The sequence below is a fragment of the Takifugu rubripes genome, chromosome 3 (genome assembly GCF_901000725.2).
Source record: "Takifugu rubripes chromosome 3, fTakRub1.2, whole genome shotgun sequence".
Classification (NCBI taxonomy): domain Eukaryota; kingdom Metazoa; phylum Chordata; class Actinopteri; order Tetraodontiformes; family Tetraodontidae; genus Takifugu; species Takifugu rubripes.
In genome coordinates this window covers 14340937-14366288 of record NC_042287.1, presented here as the reverse complement: position 1 = coordinate 14366288, position 25352 = coordinate 14340937, and the positions used below count along the sequence as shown (strand labels likewise).

The window sequence follows — 25352 nt, the reverse complement described above, 5'->3', positions numbered from 1 at the left end:
GTTAAAAACGTCTGTGTAGATTCTCAATCATCCAGGTCATTGTATCCAAGGTAGTTTTCTATGTCAACTGGACTGGGTTTCTTCTCTTGAAGACGTTTCGCCTTCTATCCAGAAGGCTTCTTCAGTTCTGAAATCGCTGGGGAGAGAGCTTGAAAATATATATATTGTTAAAAACCTAATTTAAATCCGAAAAGGCGTTATACAGAAAGAATAATGTGCTACACACAGTCTGGAGTAAATGCGTTTTAATTGCGCTTCACTACAAGAACCCAAAAATGTTCATATAAATCTGCATTTCGACATTTGCTCCTTTACAACCGCAACCACCCAAAAGAACAGAGAGATCCTTGTCGTGTTGACACATAATCTCAGTCTGGCAGATTGATTTTCTCCACTCAGAACTATTTGTAGAACATCTCACATCTCAGATGTTTGTTGATAACGTTTTCGATTTCATTCAATATAAAAAGCAAAGGAGATTATAGAGAGTTGGTTGGTAACATACACTGTTTATTCAAATCGATAAAGAGGCCAAGGGCTTGTGCTCATACATAAACTGTAACCGTTTAAAAAAAAAATATATTATCAATTTAAAGGCAATTAATCACATTAAAAACGAAGACAAATGGTGTATAAGGGACTTTTCAAGAAACCTACAGGTTTGTGAGCCACGTTTGATTTTATATTCAGAATCTGATGCCATTTACTCGCCTGAAATGACGTATTTCGTTTTTAAGCGTGCAAAAGCATCGCAAATGTTAATATAATGTGGTGCGTTATATGCCTTTACGACACAATCACGTGTCTTCGAGCACGTGTCCGACCTGATCTTTGCGTCTCCCACCTCAGGACTGTTCGGTCACTACACGTTTATTCTGGACTGGGGACCATTTGTGGTCCTGTGGTTCGGTCGCTGAGAGAAAATGCCGGAAGGATCCGGAGCAGAACCGAACCTCAGGAACATGTAAAGGTCCTCCTCCAGTCAGTGTGCAGCGATGCTGTTAAAGGACAGACTCTCAGCCTGCCTCCCCTGCAGTGCACTGTGATGTGGGCGTGATTGACAGGCCGAGTCGTACCGCCCCCTCACCAGTCCTCGCTTGTGATTGGTTAAGAAATGTATTAAGAAGTAACAATAGGGCGCTCCCCCTTACAAACTCTAAATCAAAATAATACATTATATTTGGAAAGAAATTACATTTTTATCCTCAGAAATAATTTATGTTATCTAGAGTTGACGCCTGTGAAACTTTAATGGTACTTCAAAGCCAAAAAGGGCCCCATTAGCATCATCTATCACACCTACGACAGTTCATGTAGACTTGGAAACTGATTTTCTCCTCCCTCCCGTTTCAGACTTGTTTTTTTTTTATTCATTTTTTTACAGCCTAATTCTGTCCTCCATTAAAAGGAAGCCGCTGGGCCACCCCCACCCCCCAGGACGCGCGCCTGTGCCGTGGAGCTCCCCCTCGCTGCGCGCATCGTGACGGAGTGGATGCAGAGTCTGGCACAGGACGCAGGGTCACCTTCTGACACTGCAAGGGGAGAATACCGAATCATTTGCGGCAGAGGCCGTCGAGTTGTGGTGCACCTCAGCCGCAGGCGTCGTCTCATGGTAAGTGCGCTTGTTTATGTGCTCGCGTTCGGCGGCGGTGCCACGTTGCTGCACAGGGAGGCTGAGCATCCTTCTCCAGCGAAGGGCGAAGCGCGGATAGGGGGGACATCTCGCATCCTTCTCCAGTCGTGTGAATTATGTCTCAGTCTGTCTCCGTCGCGGCTCCGAGGTAAAAACGCTGCGGGTCCGTTGCAACATCGCTGCTGCATCAACGTCGGGTTGTGTTTGCGTCGTTTAGGTGATGTTCTGTTGTTTTGCACCTCGTCAAGGGTGAATGGGACCTTCTTGCATCATTTTGGATTGTCATCCCGGGCATCCCTCTTCAGCTGAATTGTGATCTCCTTAATGGGTCGTTTGGTACAAATGCAGATATTTACAATCCCACGAAGGAGGGAAGCTGTTGTTTTTACCAGGCAGCCCCCTTCGATGGGCCGGAATGAGCAGATTCGACCTATAGGTTTCTAAAGGTTTCATTGTGTTTATCTCCATGAATGTTACATTTAGACGTGGTTGATTCCACATCATGGCTGTTGTTAGTGGAGACGGTCACGGTTCACGTTTGTGCCTTATACGCCAAAGATATGGCAGCGAGGCTCCACCAACGATGCGTTGATTGTTATTTAGCGGCGTGATTTGTGTTCCGTAATAAAATGCACCGTTTGTGTGTCTATCAGATGATTTCTCGGAATGTTAATGAGAGCGCTGCGCTCTGACGTTATGTAATTGGTGGTCACACAGCACAGCGAGGAGCCAAGCATCGCGTCATTGTTTTTCCTCTCCGGCTGTCCATCGGCACCGTGCACAGAGGAGGGGCGTCCTGCTCCCTACACGGGATTAGGTGCATGTGGTCTTTTAATCATTCATTAAATCTGCTGTAAGGCATCCAGGAGCTCCAGCGTTTGTGCCTTCTACAGTAGATCCCCGGGCTGTTACCTATACACCAGCAGAGATGATCCCAGGGTCCTTTACTGGTATTTACCACACAACCAGCGGCCTTTAACCCATCACAGCCCGCAGCCCTTCACCGTGGGGATGACAGGCGGGTTGTTGTGGAGCTGTCCGCGGTGCTGAAACCTCTGTTCGCTGGACGGCCCCTGCCAACAGCCAAGGTGCCCTCAAGAGAGGATGACAGAGGCAGAGAGATGAGAGGAGGATGGTGATGATGATGATGATACTGTCATGGGGGTGGGGGTTAGTAGATCTAATTATGATGCCCAAAGGAGGAGCTGAAGAGTACCACAGCTATCTATCTATCTATCTATCTATCTATCTATCTATCTATCTATCTATCTATCTATCTATCTATCTATCTATCTATCTGTCATTTAAAAAGAAATCTGTGGTGTTGTTGATGTGATGTGATGTGACTATTGCATCAGACTCTGGTTTCTGTAAATGTGTTTTTACTACTGTTCATTTCCCTGTGGTGAAATAGTTTCCAGTTTAAAGTGGTTTTTATTCCACTTGAGAGTTTCGTTTTTGATGAAAACATTTGCAGACGGCATTAACTGCAGAGCATCCGGTGCTCGTGCAGCCAAAGCCAGCAACTATTTGGTCACTTCCGAGCCTCGTCCACATTAACTTTCAAAGGATTATCACGAGCTAATGAGGGAGGGTGAAACATTCAATTTAGCTCTTGAAACACTGGTCAGGTTTTCCCTCCCACAGGTAATGTCTTCAACCGCAACATACGGATGAATTATGCGACTGTTTATTCACTCATAAGTATTTATAGTTTCCATTCTGTGCTACTGAAATGTCCCATTTTTATACTAAACTACATGGTGCATGTTTTGCTTATACTTTTAGATATTTGCTACTTTGGCCTTTTTTTGGCAACGTGCTGGTTGCACATCGGAGTGACCTTCAGTGTTGCCTTGTTATATTGTCGGTCTTCAGTTCGCCGGGTGGTCCTGACGCCTCAGGTGTGAGGAGGAGGAGATAACGTGTGAAGCAGCGGCGCCGCTTCGGCCCCGTCCCCGCCGCCACTGTGGATGAACGGGTTAAACGCTGCTGTTGCTTTGTTACAGCAGGAGATAGTGGCGTGTGACAAGGCGTGAAAGAGATGTAGAACGGAGAAGGCAACATTGGAACAGAGGGTCAGGAGCCTCACTTCTTCATCTATCAATACGGAGCTGGGGAACCTCAACCTCACTGGGTGTTGGAGACTTTTGTTCCAGTTCTGAGGCAGCTTCAGGTTGCTTATTGTTTCAACCACTAGGCTGGAACACCAGGGAATTTGCCCCCAAACTACCTCAAACTGCTGATGTCTGTGTGTTTTTGTGAGCATCTGGAATAGCAGCGGTGTGTGCTCATGTCAGGGCGACGGTGGGTGCGTTTGTTAGGTGGAAACAAATTGGGCTGAAGTGAAATCAAATGTTCCCTGAAAACCCGTTAGCTTAGCGTTTTGCCTGCGTGGCACTCGCTCGCGTGGTGTGGGTGAGGTGTTTGCATTAAATTCTGCTTTTTGTGTGGGCGGCATGTTGTTCGAACTCGGTATGACAGCAGAAACCTTTCAAATTCTGGGAGTTTCTTTCTAATTCCCACAATAATTCCAAAATTGACTGAAACCTAAAATGTTTCTTATCTGCAGCATCTTGGGTCTGACCCCCCCCCCCCCCCCCCCCCCCACCCCCCCTCTCTTTCCTTTGCACAGGTGATCTCCTGCAGGGGAACAACAGCCGACTCTGAGGTTTATGGAAAGCTGACCTCCCGGTGAGGTGAGTTGCATCTGTTTGTTCTTGCTCTTGTTTACTCTGTTTACTGGCGGTCCGACAGGAAGACAGGGAGCTACTGGAGGACCCTTCAGAATTCCAAACACATGACACGAGTTAATGAATAAGCCTTTGTCGGAGGCCTTAATATTTCATGAACTGCGCCAGTTTGATGCTAACCGGAGCTCATTTCAAGCTTGATAACACTGAGTTTAATCAGCCTTTCTAAAGGTTTCTGTACTTCCAGATGTAGAGAGGTGTGGCTCCTATCTGCTGATCTAACTGGGTATCCTTTTACAATTCACCTCTTCCCCGTTGTTTTGAGCGAAGATGCGTCAGAGTGTAAGGTTGCCTTTGCTGTCCCACTGGGAGGCCAAAAAAAATGATAGCCCAGGAGAGATTATTGATTCCCAGACTTGATCTCTCTGTTCTCTAGATAGGATGACACAAGAGCGCTGCTGCGGGGGGGGTGAGGCGGCTGTTTGATGAGCACAACCTGCTGTCAGGGAGCCTCATCGGAGCGCCACGGCGTTCCATTTTTTTGGTTGCTTTTACCCAAAACAGGTTCATTGTAGGAGTCTACGGTATAAAGACGGGTGATTTTCCAGCTTCGATTGCAGTTGCCTCCTCGTGCCAGCTGGGAGAGTCGTCCTCCCCGATGTGCACGGCTCCATTATGCTCTCAGGATATTCAGCCAACTTGAATAGTTTATATCAGACGTGTTTATTTTCCGTCCTCTTTATTTAACCACCACCAGCATCAGTTTGACTCCTAATAAACCGTGTTCATCACTCACTCGCCAAACAAACTGGCAGTGTTGTCAGAGCCGAATCAAGTAAACACGGCTAACGCGCCAACTCACAGTGCAACTTCGCCTCATCTTTTCAATCGTGGGCATCTACAGGACTCAATATGATGAATACATTTGCAGCCACCACCTCTGAGGAGGAGGTTTAAATAGTTGTGCGGCCATGATCCTGGTTGCTATGTGCAGATAAATGGTTTTACCAGCTCCTGGTGGAAGGTAATCTCCAGCAGTGTTGTTGAAGATGCTTTAATGGTTTTAATTGATGTTCAGCTGAAATAATCTGGTGAGCGGCGCCTCCCACTCCTCAGTCCTCACACATGCACAGGCTGTGCGTTTGAAGGTAGCCCATCAGTATTCAGAGCAGCATTGGGCTGTTAAACGATAAGACGGCAGCATTTCTCCCACAACATGAGAGCGGAACACCAGGCTGAAAGCAGAGCCTGCATCTGGTCTCCCCCATCTCACAGCTTCAGTCCTTCATCACCTCCATCACATTAATCTCACCCCTCTCTCCTCTGCTCTTCTCTCTCTCTCTCTCTCTCTCTCTCTCTCTCTCTCTCTCTCGCTCTCTCTTTGCTCTCCCCCAGCCACTTTTTGATTCCCCCTGTCACCACACTGTCACCGGGAGGCTTGTGGCGAGAGTCAATAGTTATGTAACCACTGCAGCAGTGCTGTGAGCAGTCTGGGGTGGTGGTGGGTTGTTAAGGTGGGGGTGGGTGGGTGTTTGTTTATGGGTGGTGCATTCCTCTGCTTTTCTTAACAGCCGCATTCCTTGTGTTTACTCTACACTATTTGTTTTTATAGGGTTTGCCGAGCAGATCTGCTCCAATACGGCCTTACAATTAGCCTTCCTTACATGAATTATGGGAAATAAATAGTGGAAAATGTAATTATTTGGTCTAGCAATGGTACCTTTCACCACAGACAGTGCAGTTCCATGACTCATGATTCATGCAAGCTATGGTTCAACAGTAGTTCAAAAGCCAGGAAATGATTGTTAGCATGCTAATATGGTGACAGATGCTAACATCTACTGACTCTGTATGATGCTCACTGAACCCTGACCAGTAAAAAAAACACAAGATGGCTGGTTGAGGCTGCGTGATGGAGGGTTTAAAATGTCATTAATATTTAAACGATCCAGTAGCCTCAGTGCTTAATTAGCACTATAGGAAGGTAGAATTTAATGCTCTGTGGTCGATGGTTCTTACTGCAGTGTTACTGGCTCTGTGAGGATGTGGGTTTTATGTATGAACTCAAATGTTTGGCTGCTTTGTTGAACATTGCTTCGGATTTAATTCACCCTATATCTAATGTTTTCATTTTAAAGACACGTGACTGGTTTAATTGACTACCAGCGCTTCACCACATCCACGTGTTACTGCTTTTAATCAGTAGCATTGTGCTCAATTCCATAAAGTAACTGTAGTTAATGGGTGAAACATTGAACGTTGGGGCACCTCCTTCAACACATGCAATGACCTTTGACCCTCAGCAGCAGGAGATCAGCAGAAATCAGACAAGATGCTGCTTTATTTTGTTGTGTTTACATCTCACCAGTAATGAGTTATCATGTGCTCGGCTGCTCTGGGAGCAGCCGCTCATCTGGCTGACTCACGCCATAGAATGAAAATGAAAAATGAAAAGACTACAGCTCAGCCTGTGATTCGGTCTCAAGCATGTAGATTTAAGATGTCAGCTCCGGCGATGCTGAACTGTGAGGCTGAAAGTGATGAATTTAGCAGCAACAACTGTAGTATAGACAGACTCATTAAGGTTCGAGATGTCTTCGTCGCTGTTTGGCCTTGACTGATGACCATGCAGAACCCTAAATCCACCTCTTGTCGACTGGTTCTCATCCTAAAGGGCAAAAACGATTCCTGCCGGTATGGTTTGTGACTAGTTTTGATCATAAAACAGCTTCTTAAATAGAAGGAAAAGCACGTTCGCAGGTGGGATCTGTCTCCTGATGGCTGGACAGGAGTTCGCTGCTGGAGGAGCGCGCTAATGGCGGCCGTTGTGCCCTGAATTCTGTTGCAGACTCCTCATCGGGATCGACGCGTCAGTTCATATTTGCCTCAGTGAGCAGCGAGGCAGCCTCACATGTTCTAATGATAAATCCAACACCAGCGCAACCCCCCCCCCCCCCCCCCCCAATCTCACGTTTCTTTACTGCCTGTCAGCCGCCGCGCCATCTTTTCATTTAGCTGTGGTTGCTAAATGGTAGCTCTTTCGGTTCAGGATCCACCCAGACTCGACTCTGAGGCTCTCTCCAGTGGACGGGCTGCTCCTGCCTTCCTGCTCCTGTCTAACCCGTGAGTCATGTGACCTGCTCCGCTGTTGTGGCGTGTGTGAAGTCTGCACAAGGCGAGTCCTGTCTCCCGGCAACATCCAGCAGCGTGTTTGTTCTGTCCTGCACCAGGAGATGAATCACATCTCTGTCCTGATGTTCAGCTGCTTCTCTCTGTATTCCAGTCAGAAACAGTCCGGCCATCCCAGCGAGTCCCCAGAGTCCCCTGAGCTCCAAAGTCTCTGTCTTGGTCCCATCATACTCGTCTTCCGCCAACTGAAATCGATCCAAAAATCAAAGAACCTTATATTAAAGTTGTTTACCCTATAGAGGGTGTTGAAGTAGCAGAGGATCATGGGAAATAGTGAATAACATCACATTTGGAGGTAAAAACCAAGTCAAAGTTAATATCAAAACCTCGCAATTTCACCCGTTTGTGTCGGTTTTTAGGACGCGCAGATGCTGTTATATTTAAATTACATTGAAAGGGGAGTGAAGGATCTTGGGGTCAGCACTTTTGTCTCTAATCAGGACAGAAAGCTCGGTTAGTGCGCTGGTGTAAAGTTAGTTCATCTCTCTGAAATCTTCTTACTGTAACAAGCTTAGATGTTTGTTGTGGTTCCCATTCAGAGCAGCAAGCGGCTGCAGCAGTAATATTGTCTAACCCGGATCAGAGCGTCCTCTTGTGTTTATGATGACGTGAGCTCTGTCTCAGGCCTCCATCATTGTCCCCAAGACTCATCCCTGTGGAGAGGACCAGCCGTCCCACCAGGTCCACCTCTGTTTTCACTGTCCTCGGCCCCCGGCTGCATATTTGCTCCCCTTCCTGGCTACAGAACCCTCCCCCTCTAAATCTATTCAAGTGACACGCTGCAGGATTATCCTCAGCCTCTGAGACACGCTGCTTTGGTCAGACTTATCCTCCTCTCTGGGTTCACTTTGCCCGGCGCTGCGAAAACAGCGTCTGCAACAAAACATCAAACCTTCAATGAACCAGTAAAGAACCTGTTTCAGACTTTGGCTTGGATTTTTTTCTCTCTCTTCTTTCCCAACGATGGACACAACTATGGTAAGAAAAATGTTGCTGGGAAGAAGTTGCTGCTGCAAAAGCGAGTGTTGAATCCTTGTTTCAGCTACAGCGTTTCCACAGACTCCCAAAAGGCATTTTTATTTTTATACGACAGTATAAATGTACCTTTTCTGAGACTTGACTACTTTATTTAGAAAAAGAAAGATGTGTCGACTGTGATGAGCAAGCCAATAAGTTTGACCAAACCGGATTCTAATCTAATCAGCCTAATCTGTTTTCATACTCTGTCCACCGTCATAATTGTTTGTATGATTTTTCCATATTTGCCTTGCACATATTTGTATCAGATTTGTCCAGAATGAAGAGTGTGTCCTCTTACTTGCTAATCTGAGCTCCCGTTCTTATGCAGAGAGTATCTATGAGCTTTTGGACACTTCAGTTGTGTTATGAGTTGCGGTTTTGGCGCTGTGCCGCAGCTTAATGTGCCTTTCTGTGACTGAAGGTGCTGATGTCACTGACGCAGAAGCTGATTGGAGGACTGTTGGGCAGTTGGATGGTGCGATGGTCTTTCTTTGTTGCAGACATTTGCGTTCTGGCCTCTGAACAGACTTGTTAGGATGAAACGGAGCTTTGACTTGACATAAATGTCGCACCAGGAGAGATTTACATGTCCTATCATTTCTCTTCCAGCTCTCCCAATAATAACCAATCCCCTGCAGTCGTCTCTAACGAAGCACCATTGTAATCCAGACCGATAAGCCCCCTCAAAGAGTCACGCTGAATAGTTTTCATGTATATTTGCTTTACTTGTTAGACACTGAGTAGTGAGCATCACAGCAAACACAGCATTTTATTGTAAAACAGAAATCATGTTGATATCTTTACAAAAGAACTTACTGATTGTTCCATGATGATAAAGGTCTGAGGTTCTACCACAGGTCAAATCTATGTTTAAGACAAACTAACTCTTGGAGATCATATAGTTATTAGTGTGCTTTGGTCCACTTTGTCCACTGTACTAACCATTTAATATTAAATGTTTCGGGAAAAAAAAGTTAATACATGCACAGCTGGGTAGTGTAGTCCACTTAATGGTTGGTGCCATTCAGCTCAGTGGCTCCTTCGCTTTCTTAGCACTACAAACGTGAGTGGATTCATTGCAAGCAAGGTCATTTTGTTTTGTGACTATTAAATTATACTTCAAGCAACAATTTAAAACAAACATGATTGTGCTTTTTTTTTTTAGCTTTTCTCAGGGATGGTTGTGCACGTGAGGGTCAGTATGTAAAGTCAGTTTAGAAGCAACACAAAGGTGGGTGTGACTTCATCAGAGCTGGTCAAACTGTGCTGGGAGCTGCAGCTAAAAGTGCCTTTCCTCCGTGTACCAATCTTGGGTTTAAGGACAATTGCATCATTAAATTGAGCCGTTTAAGAAAAGTGAAGTGTGTTCAGCTCAGGTCGTCCATCATTTCGGTGAGTCATTCCAGGGATGAGGGATGTCGCAGAAATAAATGGGCACTTGACAGTTGAAGGATGAAGCACAAAGGGTGCTGCAAAACCAGAGCAAACTCTTTCCTCTGGTGCAGCTGGGCGTGCAAATTTATCCCATATTCTGATTCATCTGACCTCTATTCACACTTAACCCGGACCGTTCTCCCAGAAATAACCCATCTTACAGGGTATGCCTTAATAAAGCTCTATTTACATGTCCAACAGTCGGGAAGATGATTATTTTTAAAAAGAGAAGAGGTCGCTGTCGAGAAAAGCCTGTGTAGAAAGCATCAGGCCTGTTTTAGTTGTGATGGAGGATCATGGGAAATAGTGAATAACATCACATTTGGAGGTAAAAACCGAGTCAAAGTTTAAACTTGTCTCCAGTATCTTAGTATCAAAACCTCAAATCTAACCAGAAATTTCACCCGTATGTGTCGGTTTTTAGGACTCGCAGATGCTGTTATATTTAAATTACATTGAAAGGGGAGTGAAGGATAGTTGTGATGGAGAAAATATCGACCAGCTGAAATAAATACAAATCACCCAAAACTCCGGAAATCTGGCAAAGACAGAATTATTTAGCCCTCACAACATAACAACCAATCAAAAATATTTATCAGAGGATTTCCAAAGCTATAACAGTAGAATTATTGATTACATTTCACTGTGGTTTTCCTGTTGTAACTGTGATTTAACACTTCTATTTGTTCATTTTTGTGCGTTAGTGAATAAACTATTTGATATAATAACAGTGTAAGATTGATAAGCCCAAAACAGACAGAACCAACCAAAAGAAGGCATGATCAGATGTCTCTGCTACACAATCTGGGTCTCACATGCTTCCTGTCAGAGGAAGGAGCGTCAGCACTGTGGGACAATTCAGGGTCAGAGCTGAGACGCTCCGACCCTCCATCTGATATCTTTTTCTAGGACACGCCGATATAAGATGCCCCTTCTCCTTCCTCGGGGCATGGTGGTGGAAGCAGCAGAGGGGCCTATTTTTTCTCCATTACCATGATAAAGGTCTCAAATAGAAACCTGCGCTCGCCGACGGAAATTGTCACATTGCATTTTGGATTCCTGGCGCAGATGCAGGCGATAGGCCGTAAGCCTGCTGGCGCTACGCTGCGTTCTGTCTGCTTTTGTCTCACAGGGTGTCTGATGTCCATCTCTCTGTCTCCTGCAGTGCTTTAGGTACCCAGCCCTACTGCAGAGGACAGCTTTAGACGTTCAAGTGCTTCATCGCAACCAGGAAAATGTCTGGCTCCTACGATGAAACTGCAGGTGCTGACGACACCATGGACAGCTTCTGGGAGGTACAGACGCACCGTCGTGGCCGCTCTCCCACGCTGGGAACCCTTTCCCCTCTTTGATTTGCACTGTTCCCACCCCGAAAGCGTGAACATTTTCACTTAGATTTCCCAAGACAAGCCTCAGAGGCTGCAGGTGTTGAAGGCAAAACGTCCGTCCCTTGTGAGGAACCGGCTCAGACGTGTCCTGAGTCAGGATCCTTCTGTCCGAATATGTTGCAATGTCTGCACTGGGGGGGGGGGGGGTTATTAAATACTGTGACTAGTACTGGTTTTATATGCAACACTGTGGATATGAGGGAGTAAAAACAAGTGGAGAGACTTCACCAAAAAAACAAACTTCCTCATCAATAATAGCTTTCAATATGTGGACCCAGACAACAAAGGTATTAAAGACCTATAAAAGATCAAGCCAACTCTGTCTGTCCACAGTTGTGCTGTGCTGAGAACCTTTCTGTGTTTGTGTGTGTGTTTACAAAGTTAGCGTTAATTAATTCCCTCAGTACAGAGTCTTCTTTGTGCTGTGGCTCCTCGACTCAGACAAAGAGCTTCAGTCATCAGCTCGTCCGGGGCCTTTCATCACATGCACCTGCCTGTAGGATCCGTACAACCTCTCCAGAGCCGCAAACACACAAACCGCACGGGTTAGGTTAGAAGGGTTAGAAAATACGGTGCAAATACTGGAGGCTTGGTGCGTTTGCACGTGCAAGCGGCCCACCCGCGTGTTGTTTTTGGTGTGACTCGGCAAACCGTCTCGCACGCCACAACTCATGCCGTTGCGCACACCTGTCCTAATGCATCCCTGCAGCTCTATCAGGGAAAAGCAGCCGTGCGTGCTGGCCTCGGAGCCAATCACAGCGCAGCCCCTGCGGCCACGTGAGCACAGCAGATAAGCGCTCCATGCATGAGGAGGATCTGTGTGTGACGGTGTGTATGAATGGATGTGTATAGTTACTGCCTGTGCACATTCCTGGGTTGCTATGTATTTCGGTCTCTCCCTCAGAATCCGACTGCATTACACCACTCAAGAGGATTAAAGTGGCTACACACACACACACAAATACGTGCACGTCATTGCATAACTACACATGCACAGGCACGAGCAATCTCCCATCCGCCCCTCCCCCATTGCCTCCTCTTCATCATGCACCATGAGCTCACGCCCCCTGTAGGCACCGAAGAGGCGGAGACACGACAGACTTTTTTAAGGACGCCTCGCTTAAGGTGGCCAGATCCGAGGAAAACTGCAGCAAAATTACGCTGCCAGAAAATCAGCGTTAGCTCTGATCTGTGCCGTTTTGGTCAGGGTGCCCAGAAAATGGGCCGTTTCATGTGCGCCCCTGCCATTTATTTAAAGACGAATGTAACCTTTTTCAGGATTAAATCATGGATGGGAGGGCATAAAAGGGTGTTAAAAGAAATCAAACAACATCTTTTCCTTATGTATAAATAAGAAGATCTAAATGACAGCAAATAAAGAATTCAACTTAAATATCACACACCATGATGCTTCTTGCTTTTAATTGCTAATTAGCAAGGAGATACTGAGAGACACTGTGACCCTTCAAAATAAGTGCTGTAATAAAAATGGCCTGTCCAAATGGTTTTATGTTGTAATATTAATAAATAATAATGATAATTTACATGATTGCGTAAACACCCTAGCCGTCGTGCACATTTTGAATTGTTTTGCTCGGATGGGCAGCACCGGGTTTCCTCTGTGCTGCATGTAAAGGGCGGCGTTGCTGCTTCAGGCTGTTTGGCTCTCTGTTCCCAGGTGGGGCACTACAAGCGCGTCGTCAAGAGATTTGACGACGGCCATCGGCTCTGCAACGATCTCATGGGCTGCCTGCAGGAACGTGCCAAGATAGAAAAGGCTTACGGGGACCAGCTGACCACCTGGTCCAAGAGGTGGAGGCAGCTCATCGAGAAGGGTCAGATTTTAGGATCAGAGTGGTCCACAGAGTTAGTGGATCTGTTGGAGGCTTCACATGATCTTTTTGTCACCAGGCCCACAGTACGGCTCTGTGGAGCGAGCCTGGTTGGCGGTGATGACCGAGGCAGAGAAGGTGAGCGAGCTGCACCAGGAGGTGAAGAACGGCCTGCTGAACGATGATGTCGAGAAGGTGAAGAACTGGCAGAAGGAAGCATATCACAAGCAAATGATTGGAGGTTTCAAAGAGGCCAAGGAGGCCGAGGAGGGCTTCAAAAAGGCCCAGAAGCCTTGGGCCAAAAAGACGAAGGAGGTGAGAGAAGATCTGCACGGTCTTGCATGAAGTAAATGAGCTGCAGCTCCGCCATTTCTTCCTCATCTGATTGGAAATGCTGTTTGTGCTTGGGTGCGCAGATGGAGGCAGCCAAAAAAACCTACCACATGGCCTGCAAGGAGGAGAAGTTGGCTGCAACCAGAGAGGCCAATGGCAAGACTGAGGCTTCTGTCACGCCAGACCAGCAGAAGAAACTCCACGAGAAAGTGGACAAATGCAAACAGGATGCACAGAAGGTGAGAAGGTCTGGTGTCCTATCAGGCTCCTGATGGATGAGTAACCAACTGTATTTTTAATATAAAGAACAGTTGATAAGATGTGGTTCCTGAGGTTTCTCTGTGTGTTTTTCCCGTTTCAGGCTAAAGAAAAATATGAGAAGTCTCTGGAGGAGCTGAATAAATGCACCCCTCAGTACACGGAGAGCATGGAGCAGGTGTTTGATCAGTGCCAGCAGCATGAAGTCAAGAGGCTGACCTTCCTCAAGGAAGCCCTGCTGGACATTAAACGCCATCTTAACCTCACAGAGAACCAAAGGTTAGACGTGTTACCTCTGCGGGTTTAATTTATGTCTCAGACAGATGCTGGTTCTGCATCTCAGACCAAAGGCAGATTCTCTTTTGGAGATCTAAAAGATCCAAACCTCCTCTCTGGACTTCAGTAAATACATCTTTGATGAATCAGTAACGTGAGCACTGAAATATCTTTCTCAAGTAAAAGTCCTGCGCTGGAAATGGCCTTTGAAGCCATCAATTAAAATGTGCTTCGACTAAGACGGTCCAACCTGTGTCCCACATTACCTAATCCACTTATCCTCTCTGCCCTGCATTAACAGAACATTCGGTTTCGCTTCCACTCCATTTATATTCATGTCTCAAGCCTTTGTACCCTCACGGAAGGAACATTTAGAAATCACCGGAGTGCATCCAGAAATCAGCATTTTAGCTTTTAGCATTTTGCTAACTGGCGTCGCCAGTTAATCAGCCTCAAGGCTCGTGGCAGCTAATAATTGGTGATTCATTCAATGGCGTTTCGGTCGAACTGAATCTCCATCAGCGTGACTGCGCGGTGTATTGTTAGCATGTTTATTTCATAAGGGGTTATTCAATCTGGTTGCCATGGTTGAAGCGCCCCGCCACTGTAAAGAATTTTCAGCTCCATCATTTATGCTGGCCTGGATACATTTCCCTGTCGCCACTGCTGTCTTTCTCAGTCGCTCCCAGAACCTTTGTCAGCGCTTTTGCTCAGAATAAATAAATTAGAATGAACTTATTTACTGACAGAAGCTCTAGTAAACAGAATTAAAAGAATAGCGAATACAGCTGATGGATCCATTTAATGGATTCAGCAAGTTCATCTTGAAGCAGTCCACATGCAGCAACCTTCTCTTTCCTATTTAATAGCAGGTATTTTCACACAAACTCATTCCAAAATGATGCTTCAAAAAGGTTTTTTCAGTTATGGGGGCTGTTGTGTGATCACCACATCATCCAGAATATGTGGAAGGATTTTCAGGATGGTTTGGGCCACATTGTTGTGCTGTTGGGGGCTTAAAGCGCAGGGAGACACTGGAGTCTTTGTCAGTCTGCTTTGGATCATTCTAAAGCCAGAATCTTGTGGGTACCCCCCCCAAACAGACACACGAGGTCTGTTCTGGCTCTCTCATCCTCACTGTTTGTTCCACTTTCCTCTCCTCAGCTATGCCACAATATACAGAGAACTGGAGCGCACAATCTTGGGTGCAAACACACAAGAGGATCTGAAGTGGTTCAGCAACAACCACGGACCCGGGATGCATATGAACTGGCCCGCCTTTGAGGTACGAACCAGGAACCTTCAGGGAGAAGCACGAGAAGGTGCGAGTCTCACGGCCCATTTCGCTCTCTGTCTCCCCCCCAGGAATACAACCCAGACCAGGCCAGCGCTCCCCCAAAGAAGAAGAAGCCAGACGGAGCCCCACCCACTCCGAGCACCGACCATGTGGCTCCACCTGGTGATCGCAGCAGGTCAGTTCAAGGGATGCAATGAAATAAAAGAATTCTTAGACTTCTAGGTTGCACCATTTCCCACCTTTTTCTGACCTCTCCCTCTTCTCTCCCCCCCCCCCAGTGTGAGCAGCTATGATAAAAACCAGGCTTATTCGACCGAGTGGTCCGATGATGAGCAGCCCACCACCTACTCTGGCAATGAAAACGGTGGCAATGGGAATTCATTTGAGGATGATTCCAGCACTGGGAGAGGGGTCCGTGTCCGCGCCCTGTACGATTATGAAGGCCAGGAGCAGGATGAGCTCTCGTTCAAAGCAGGTAATTATCACAGGGGGCGGAGGCTTTTGTCTTCCTGCAGCGCCTCTCCTCGTGGCTCAGTAATACGAGCTCTGCGTTTTTGTTCCCGCGTCCCAGAGCTCCTTTTTAAAGGTATTTATAGCCCCTCATCAAATCTCAATATGCATTTCCAGGCTCAACGCAGCTGTTTAAAGCTGAAAGTCTCTTTTGAATTCCCTTAAATGAAATAACATTTATCATTTAGCTTAGCACGGGTTCGCTGAATCTATTCAGGTGTCTCTCAAGCTCCCGAACAAACTTTTCAAGTTTTTATTCATTCATGATGGAAATTCTTTGGTGTTTACTTACCAACCTGGTTCCTAAACGATGTTCCACTTTTAATTCGACTTTTAATCTTATTAAGGGTTTTTAGAATTAAAAACACATCTTTTGAATCATTTGAAGGCACGCAGAACATTTACTCCCTGCTGTCAGTGGCTCTGCTTCAGCACAGCCAGCATGTCTGGTGTCCTCTTTTCTGGACACACGGCTACAGTCCTAGAGGACAATCGGCACCGCCTCCCTACTGATCGAGCTGCACTGTCTCTTTCTCAGGAGATGAACTGACCAAAACTGAGGATGAGGACGAGCAAGGCTGGTGTAGAGGTCGTCTGGACACCGGGCAGGAGGGACTGTACCCGGCCAATTACGTTGAGCCGATCTAGACATATTCCTGGACAAGGACATGCCATTGGAGGCCGCTCGAACTGTCCCATCCAATGGCACCATACATAGCCAGAGACTAAAGAGCAACACATCCCTTGCCCAACAGATGCGCCGAGCAGTCTTGCCTAAATAAAAACTTAGTAACCTAAAAGACAATATATCAGTATAATACGTGTTATGCAGCGTTGGGGGCGGGACTGCACTGTACACATTTACAACCAGGAGCAGCAGTCATTCCAGTATATACACACTCAGCCCGACATCAGAACAGTGCAGGAACACATTGCTTCTCTCTGCTGTATTTAATAATGCAGCCTATTTAAACCTGCAGTCTGCTGCACTCTGGAGAAATGAGAAGATAATATAATCAGTGACACCCACGCGGCACAGACGAGCTTCTCTGTCCTGCATTGTGTATATACAGTGTGATGAGATTTTTGTGTAGCATTTCTAATGCTGTGCGTGCCCAGTCGTCACCTTAGCATCGGGAATGCTGTTTCACGTTCCACACACTGTATCCTCTATTTTCATTTTGTTCCGTTCTGTTATTTTCTTTGTGATTTGGTCCTGCCTCTTTCCAGTGTGTGCAGTGCTATGTGTTAACTGTTTCTGCGCTAGCATAGCAGCATGTGCTATGCAGCAACTTCCCTGAATCCTGCAGCCTCCATCAGGCTACAACTTGATGCAACACTATAAATGCAGAGTTCACTTTCTGGCATCACATAGTTCTGTTTTTCATGAAGGTCATGATGTAAGGATATATCATGCTATAAATACTGCGCGTTTCGTTTATATCAGGGTTTTTTTTCTTGTTGTTTGCATCACATGCCCTTTCACATGTATCTCAATGCAGCAAAATGGAAAGAATGCAGCTTTTGTGGAAGCTTTCATTCTTGGTTCATTAATTCAGGTGTCATTCGGTCCTCTAACACGGGTGATGAACTCCCAAAGATCAAAATGGGATCGTTTTTCCCGAGGTCGCCACTGTAGTACAACACGAGGGTATTGAACAATGCTTGTGCCGGGGCTTTTTTCTTCCAGTGCAAGTTGCCAATGGAGGCGTATCAGCGCGTCACTGTGCGACGGGTCTTTGGCGATCATAGCCTCTCTAACAGGATATGAATGTAGAAGTGGTTTTTGGGCTTGAAAAGGTGTCGTTGAAACGTGACCTTCACTGTCATTTACAGCCCTACCTACGGCGAATAGCACTAGTTCTGTGGCCCGTGTCCCTGCTGAGCCAAAGAATGACACTATGCCATCAATTCCATGTTTTTCCTCTCCATGCAATTACGTCATACATGTGACACCGTTTCAGTGATGGTCAACTTGTAGCTGCCTCCCAGTACACCTAAACTTCACGTGCACTCCATTCCCCAGGCATGGATTTGTCACCAGTGCTGCATTGCATGTGGGAAAACTCTTACACATCATGTGACCTGGTGCTTTTTCATTCTGAAGCGGCTCCATAGATGTAATTTTCCAGCAGTATTTGCATTTATCAGATGTTGTTAAGGCACAAGTTGCACCTGAACCTCTGATCTGGTCCAAAGGTTTTTAACGCTCCCTGGACCGTTAGCAGGCAGATGTGTTTAGGTGGTCTGGGGACTGGAATAAGATTTGACAGGTTTGGGTCTCACGTGTGAGGAGAAACACATCACCAGCTAACAAGTTGTGTCTTAGAGTAAGCTGTCCAGCATAGCAAAAAGGACTCCTGTAATAAAACTGTTCTTCACATGAACATACACACACATGCACACACAAACACACGAACACACACACACACACATACAGACAAATGCATTCACCACTCAACAAAACACACAAATTCAAATACATAAACCAGATTACCAGGTAAGTATTTTGGGGGGAAAGTCATCATCATCAGTGTGTATGAGTTGTGTATATGTAACAAAAAATAAAATGTTAAAAAAAAATGCAAGTGATTGACTATTAAGACAAAATGTAGTGTTATACATGTAAATGTGTTCATTAAAATAACAGCAATGAAAAGCATATTAATGAATAGATACCATATCGTATGGATTTCATTGCGATGGAATTGTCAGTGTATCATAAAAGCGTGACGTTATCCCACGCTGTCAGATTTGTATATGATGATGTAATTTAAAGATTATATTCTATTGTAACTGTACAACTGTGTTGAGTTGAAAATGAGACCTAATCACGTTGAGGCAGTAAAAAGATGTACATGTAAATGCTTTTTTATGTTGATCTCTTCCTTATGCACACGGGGGGCTGCAGCTATCGTGGAACCCCTTACTTAGCGGTCTAGAAGATGTATGTTCATATAGTTAGTGATGTACTTCTATCTCCTAACTGGTGTAGTGCCTGTTCATCTTGATGTAACAGAAAGTTCATTTAAATATGCATAAAGATGATTCTGATCACAGATTAATAATGACCATAGTAACGACAAACCCGACTTGAATTTGTTGTGATGTGTCAATATTCCAATATTGGTTTGAAAGGGAAACAAGTTTGTTGGAAGCGAGAAAGAAACGAGTTAGCGTCTGTGTGTTTTTTGATGCTGCTCCTGCTTTAGAGACAGATGAATAGAGATTGATCATTTTATTACAGATAGTCATGAAGACGGTGATAGAAATCTATAAAATGAAAATCGATACCCATCAAGGCAGATTGGATAAAATATCAGGTATTGCTCTGCAACTTTTACAAAATTCTCTGCGCTTGATATAAAACAAGAACCGTTGCTATAAAAATCAGAAATTCTAGAGAAAAGCCTTAATTTTTTTTTCTGAAAATAAAGATGTATGTATAAAGATGATTTTTTTTTTTTTTACAAAAAAAAGGGTTTCGTAATATAGGTATATATTTTGATTTTAAGAAAATCATTCTTTTGACGAGTTTGATGATTTGATTGATACCTTACAGCAGTCCAAAGCTATAAGCTAAAATAAGTTAAGCTAAGCTACTGCTGCGTAGCATGTGGCTGCACAGGAGCTGCAAAGGTAATCTCTCCATCATCAAACTCATCAATGGGAATGAAAATATAAACAACTGACTTTAAAATTGAAATGTTAGAGGGTGAAATGGGTTCATGTAGGGAACTCAAACATGCGCCACGTTTTTCTAAAGACGCCAACAGACAACTGTGGGCACGCCGCACAAAACAGTGGACAGGGCACGAAAGTAAGATGGTTATCATGATAGGCAGGAGTGCATAGTTCAGTAGGCAGTCTTTACAATTGAAAATGAAAACACACAAAGACCACATGACGAGCTATAACGGTCCCGTTACGTCTACTCTACAGCCAGTATGTCCAGCATAGCTTGCATATGTCCATTCTCACGTCCGTTATACGGGGTGGACGAACTGGTACACCAGTCTGCGAGACACGTCTGGCTTTCGGATGATGCCCTTCTTGTAGTACTGACGTATGGAGCGACTCAGTTTGTCATAGTTCATGGCGGGCCGGTTCTTCCTGATGCCCCACAGTCTGGCTACGTGGGCGGAGTCTTCGATTTTGAAAATCCCTTCGGGTGAAAGAAACAAAACAGAATTTAATACTAATTAGATTAAAATACAAAGTCCAAAGTCAGACACTTTAACATCTATTGGGTATCAAGTTCTCTATTGTCTTTGCATCAAACTAGCACACTTTAACGGCGTGCTAAGTCAACAAGAATAGTAGTTTAGCATCATGAGCTGCCGGCTATTCCACTACAACCACATCCAACCTCTAATAATTAGACTGGATTGATTCCTTCATGTTTGCGTGTCGGAATCTGAATAGAAGGCTCTCGGTACGCTGGTCCAGGGAGAGCAGGTAGTAGACTCCCTTCAGCCATTTCCTAAGGGGCTTGGCCTGTTCCAGGTGTGGATCACGGCGCTCTCTCCAGGTGTGAGCACGTGGCCTCACCTTTCTCTTTGTTGAGCCAGCGGATGCAGCGGCTGTAGTTGTGCGGCTTGAGCAGCAGCTCTCGGAGGAACTGCCACAGATGGATGGGCTGGCTGGGGTAGCTGCACATCACGTCCGACCAGGAATCATCGTCGGTCTCTGGAAGGTTTTTTCAGAGAGCGTGAGCACGGCGCTTTATTTAGATACACTGGACCAGACGTCCTTCAGCACCAAAGCCAGGACTCACCTGATTTGCTGTCCTCCGGTGGGCAGCGCTCCTTCATCGCAGCAGCTGACGAACAGACCAAAATGAGTCACGTGACTGTTTACACATCGCAGGTTTGGTTTGTTTGTGCATTTACATGGACATGTTATGAACATTACACCCATGCATGCATATGGTCTCACATGCAATATAATCTGTCATAACCCAGATCCTGGATCAGTCAAAGCATGAGGCCTTACTTTAACCGCCCATTGTTCATTTCTGCAGTTCTTACCAGATCTCCAGATGTCCAGGTGAGCATAGAGGACATCCCCAAACTGCGTGGAGCGTTGCCTGAAGTCCGCCTCCGTCATGGAGCACAGGTCCCGGCCCGTCAGCTCCTGAAACGTGGCGCTGACCTGTGGCAGCCTGTACAGGTGCTCCGTCCAGAGGAGCCACTTCTGAACGTGCGCACAGCTCCAGTCTAAGGGGTCTGAAGATGGCAGCACAGGAAGCGGAACGTTAGTGTGGCGGGCGGGACGAGTCGGTGAAAAACAATTAAGAAGAGTCACTTTGTGTCGGTGGGAGAGTCGGGAGTGTTTTCACTGTTGGGCACGGAAGCGACACTCACGAAGGCAAACACTCTGAATCAGAATAGACTTTTTACGACTGTCAACAGAAATGTTTGGTTAAGGTGGGCAGGGCCTCGATGCCACTGCCTGTTGCGTCAGAGCGGACGGGAGAGAAAACAAAGAAATGAAAACTTTGAGGTGGAGGCTACGTCTGAATGTCCTCACACCTGAATCTCACAGTCCTTTGTACCAGTGTGAGAGTGTACCTGATGCAATGTTGAGCAGTTTGCAGGCTGTGTCAACATCTTTCAGCACTTCTCCCACCACCATGGTCTGGACCTGTTCCAGGTAGCGCTCCTCCATCTGTCCCTCCATCCCAGAGGAGGGCTCCTGGGATTGGTTGGGCTTGATTGAGCAGGGCTCCAAAGTCCTGGAGGGTAGCGCAGCAGGAGCGGAACCCTCTGTCATCCTCAGCATCCAGGGGTCTTCCTCTGTGGCTATCCTGTCACAGTAGGGAAGGCAGACCCCAGACCAGCCAAAGTCAGGCAGCCCCAACAAGCTGCGCGGGGGTTTGACGTCCTCATCCAGCCAGTCTGTCCTGGTGTCCATGTAGTGGGGGTGACTGATGAAGACAGCGGAGTGTGGAGTGCAGCCTGGAGTCCCCATGCTGAGGTTTAACGCTGCAAAAATAGATAAATCGACAATCTTCACAGGTTCTGTGCCAGACAGACAGGCAGACAGACAGACAGAGCGAGCATGCAGGTCTTTATTATATGGTCTGGTTGCGCTGAAAATGTGCAAATTCTGCGCATCCGTGCGCACCTTTAGACTCTCTGTAATTCTCACCGAGGGAATACAATTTTATTCACTTAGATTCTGAAGTCAAATTGATGACATATTGTCATTTAACGCGCACTGATGACCAGCAACGCACAGAAGGCGGGGTGACGTCATTAAGTTCGACAATCCTCCCCGGAAGTTGTCAGCCATCAATTTGCAGCGGAATCAACGCACGTTTAACAGGTAAAACGCAACAATTGAGTCATTTGGTGTTTTGGTTTTGGTCCAAAAATCCTCCAACGACATTAAACAGTCGCGGTTTTAGTCACGTCACCTCTCAATACAAATGCGGTGAATATGAATCATGTCAGACACGCACTTATTGAAATTTAAGAGATTAGTTTGGCCTGGAAAACACACCTTGAAATAGTAAATGAAGAAAGTTTGCTTCCGTTCCTAAGACAGAATTGTGTCTTTGGTGCTTGTTTCAGTCAGTTTCATATGTTTTCAAATCAACTCGAGACTAATCTGTTACCATAGGAACATAGTCAATAGTCATACACCTAGTGTCAGTACAAAGATTATTGATTTAGATAAAGGTGAATGACATTTATCAGCGTGATGACAGATTAACACCCTGCCCAACATTTACGCCTGTTGGACAGGGTTCCATTGATGCTCCATCCCTTCGTGCCTAATATTTAAACAGTTTGCAATCCAAATGTAAACCTGACATTTGCGCCCTTCTATTTACTTTGCAGAAACCTTGAAACAAGGACTCTGTCTTCTTAGCTCTATTCACTAGAAGTGTTGACAGTTGACGTGTTTGTCCAGACTTTCCCTCATGATCACACTTTTATATTTCAGCATCTGTGGTCGGCCCCTTTTCATCACCGGCTCCCAGTATCACGCAGGGATGTTCTCCTCCTCCCTAATGGTAAATCCACAATGCAAAGGTGAGGGTAAAGTTTCCACGGCGACTTTGAAAAAGACCGGTTCTCAAGTTCCTTCCAAACGTCCAATAGTGTTAATCAAATCTGAATACAGGACAGGACACGGGCTGAGCCGTCAGAGTCAGGGATCCTGAGACTCCCGAGTGATTAATTAAGAAACTGTTGTTGGAAAAGAGAACAGAATGAGCTCAAAGGTTCTGAATGGTGTCAGACCAGCTTGGGGTCATTAACAATATGACAGCGATGATGCAGGAAAAAAAGGCCCAAATCCTGGAATGTTGTGAGTAATTAAAGCCTGAATTAACCATGTCTCTGGATATCTGAGTAATTCCCCTGAATGGGGCCGTAACAGCACAATTTTTCAACAACTACCTTCTCTCACAGTTGTCATATGTGAAGGTATGTCTCGCCGTGGCTGTTGCCTCCAGGCACCAGCAGTTTAAACGTTTGGAGGCAGTCGAAACTTGCTTTTCTGGATTATCCTTTCTTTTTTTTTTTTCTGGCACAATTCCCTTTTTGCGTGTCTCTAATAAAAGCAGCAGTCACGGCTGTATTCAATTCCAGCCCGATATGAGTGACATGTAGCCGTCATGAATAGCCGCGGATGCTTTTCATTCCACTGTTTCTCTGACAAATGATGCCCCGCAACAAAACACCGAGCGGTGTCATTCTTCTCCTCCTGACAGTTTGAACACAAGCCAACATATTTGTGTATCTTCTGTCTATATGCAAATATGAAGTCGCGAAATCAACTCATTGGACTTAAAAGTGACGTTCAGTGTGATTGAAAAACAGTCGGAATTCTCCTTGAGGGCGTCGGAACTCGGGCTGTTGGCAGGCTGAGAACAGATCTAATTCAGACCGCTGTTACCTCAAATTGGGGCATCAATTTTAAATTCCAGTCATGGTAATAAAAAATGAAGGAGACCATCTTGAACAATATGTCGAGTTTGCACCGGGGCAGCAATGCATCATTAAAGGAATAAATGGCATCTATGATTTCAGGAATATTTCAGACTTTCTCAGTCTTAAAATGATCGATAGCTGATTGATTTCAGCCTAGCCTGCAGCAGCTGACGTCTACATTGCTGGCACAGCGGCATTGACAGCAGCAGTAGTGGCCCAGGGGCCATAAAAGTGGCGAAAGTATATTAATCAGCGAGACTTACCTTTTTAGTTTGGACAACTTTGGATTTGCCCACTCAACTCTTCCTGTAGTTGGACTAAAGTCCCGCTGCGGGTGGAGACACGGAGGTTCCTCCCTGATGGGGATGTGCTGGAACTGGCTCAGCTCTCCTGCCCAGCACTCGCCGCTGGATCATCAGCGCGTCACTGCCCAAAGCTGCAGTACTTTAACTTATTCGGAAGCTGTGTGACATATCAAATCTGGAAGACAGGGTGTGTCCCAGCGAGGGAGGCAGCCCCAGCTGCATAATAATGACTCGAGGCGGTCCCGAGATGGAAAGTTCCTTAAACAAACACGGACGAGTCTTTCTACCGGTGGATTTGGTGGACTCCGGCTCAGAGAACGAGGTTTGTTCGGATGGCAATTCCTCAAAAAAGCCCCCACTTGTGTGAGATGCAGCTGCTGCTGCGGCGTTCCGCTGCAGGTGAAGGTCAAACCTTCCTCACCTGTTCCACCACAGTAGCTGCTGTGGCTGCTAGGATGTGGGATGCAGGACTTGTTTTAACTTTGAAGTACTTATGGAGTAGATTTTGTTTGACCTTCGTAGAGCATATAGGCGTATATACACATAAGGATGCTACAGCGCCGCGGTTCACCTGGAGGCAGTTTTTTTTTTTTCAAAAGGTTAAAATCTATTTTTAGAAAAGTTGAATAACTGGTAGTCTTGGCAAGTGCAGCAGTCAGAGATGGTGTAGATGTTTGCTTAAACTAAACAGTAATGTTGGTGTAGTCAAGTCGCCATATTCAAAGTGGCTGCAGCCCGCGTGGCCGCCTATATAAATCACATTTAAATGTCTTCGCCAGCTTACGCATGTCTCAAAAGAGCCGTTAATGACCCCCCCCACCCAGCCGGCGGTAGATTCCCGCTCTGAGAATGATCACTCAGCAAGGTTCCCTGGGGCGCTTCTGGTGGTCAGGATCGGTTGACAGACAATGGGCCCTGGGAGGTAGTAAAGCTATGTCGACCAGTAACCCTCCAGGCTGCTGGAGTAACACGACACCTCCGTGCAGCGCCAGCAGCTTATCAGATCTGTGCCATGTTTGAACTACTGTTTTCAAAATCAGCAAAGAAAACAGCTCACGCACCGCCCGTCCTGTTTGGAGCGCGGCCGCTTCAACGAAGCGCTCCATCGTCGTCCTTCGGCTAGAATAGTGCAGGAATGTCTTTTCATGCAAAACAAAAGGATTACCTGTGCTAATAAAGGCCCAATAAGGCCAGACCCCTCGTAAATACATTGTTTCTTTTAAAAAGTACAGTAAAAA

The 25352-nt window shown here is 45.9% G+C and overlaps 2 protein-coding genes and 1 long non-coding RNA gene across 5 annotated transcripts; 2 read left to right on the top strand and 1 right to left on the bottom strand.

Moving 5' to 3' along the window:
- Positions 1 to 1382: 1382 nt before the first annotated feature.
- On the top strand, positions 1383 to 19032 carry LOC101061708 (protein kinase C and casein kinase substrate in neurons protein 1). 3 transcript variants are annotated; one of them, XM_003963485.3, is made up of 11 exons: positions 1383 to 1612; positions 4269 to 4332; positions 11135 to 11264; positions 13036 to 13192; positions 13269 to 13504; positions 13606 to 13761; positions 13884 to 14059; positions 15221 to 15341; positions 15422 to 15528; positions 15632 to 15828; positions 16402 to 19032. In XM_003963485.3, the coding sequence occupies exons 3-11, from the start codon at positions 11205 to 11207 to the stop codon at positions 16509 to 16511; spliced, it is 1320 nt and encodes a 439-aa protein (XP_003963534.1). In that variant the 5' UTR covers positions 1383 to 1612; positions 4269 to 4332; positions 11135 to 11204; the 3' UTR covers positions 16512 to 19032. The 3 variants fall into 3 exon arrangements, with proteins under 3 accessions (XP_003963534.1, XP_011600956.1, XP_029689554.1); XM_011602654.2 differs by lacking the exon at positions 1383 to 1612 and adding an exon at positions 1650 to 1781; XM_029833694.1 differs by lacking the exons at positions 1383 to 1612; positions 4269 to 4332 and adding an exon at positions 8329 to 8493.
- A 54-nt stretch (positions 19033 to 19086) lies between these two features.
- On the bottom strand, positions 19087 to 24325 carry LOC101061478 (SAM pointed domain-containing Ets transcription factor). Its single transcript, XM_003963484.3, has 6 exons — positions 24073 to 24325; positions 21437 to 21850; positions 20894 to 21091; positions 20641 to 20685; positions 20415 to 20552; positions 19087 to 20028 (listed from the first exon to the last, which is right to left on the bottom strand). The coding sequence occupies exons 2-6, from the start codon at positions 21834 to 21836 to the stop codon at positions 19850 to 19852; spliced, it is 960 nt and encodes a 319-aa protein (XP_003963533.3). The 5' UTR covers positions 21837 to 21850; positions 24073 to 24325; the 3' UTR covers positions 19087 to 19849.
- Positions 22091 to 23071, top strand: LOC105416283 (uncharacterized). Its single transcript, XR_964466.2, has 3 exons — positions 22091 to 22193; positions 22818 to 22906; positions 22998 to 23071. It is a non-coding gene; the product is annotated as an uncharacterized lncRNA (long non-coding RNA).
- Positions 24326 to 25352: the final 1027 nt, after the last annotated feature.

Bases quoted from the DNA above. Each gene is read 5' to 3' on its own strand.
- LOC101061708 (XM_003963485.3), top strand. From the start codon at position 11,205: ATGTCTGGCTCCTACGATGAAACTGCAGGTGCTGACGACACCATGGAC. The intron at 11,265-13,035 runs GTACAGACGCAC...CTCTGTTCCCAG, and splicing joins CCATGGACAGCTTCTGGGAG to GTGGGGCACTACAAGCGCGT. The intron at 15,829-16,401 runs GTAATTATCACA...TCTCTTTCTCAG, and splicing joins TGAGCTCTCGTTCAAAGCAG to GAGATGAACTGACCAAAACT.
- LOC101061478 (XM_003963484.3), bottom strand. From the start codon at position 21,836: ATGGGGACTCCAGGCTGCACTCCACACTCCGCTGTCTTCATCAGTCAC. The intron at 21,092-21,436 runs GTACACTCTCAC...TGCCATCTTCAG, and splicing joins ACTGCTCAACATTGCATCAG to ACCCCTTAGACTGGAGCTGT. The intron at 20,029-20,414 runs GTGAGGCCACGT...TTTCACCCGAAG, and splicing joins CTGGCTCAACAAAGAGAAAG to GGATTTTCAAAATCGAAGAC.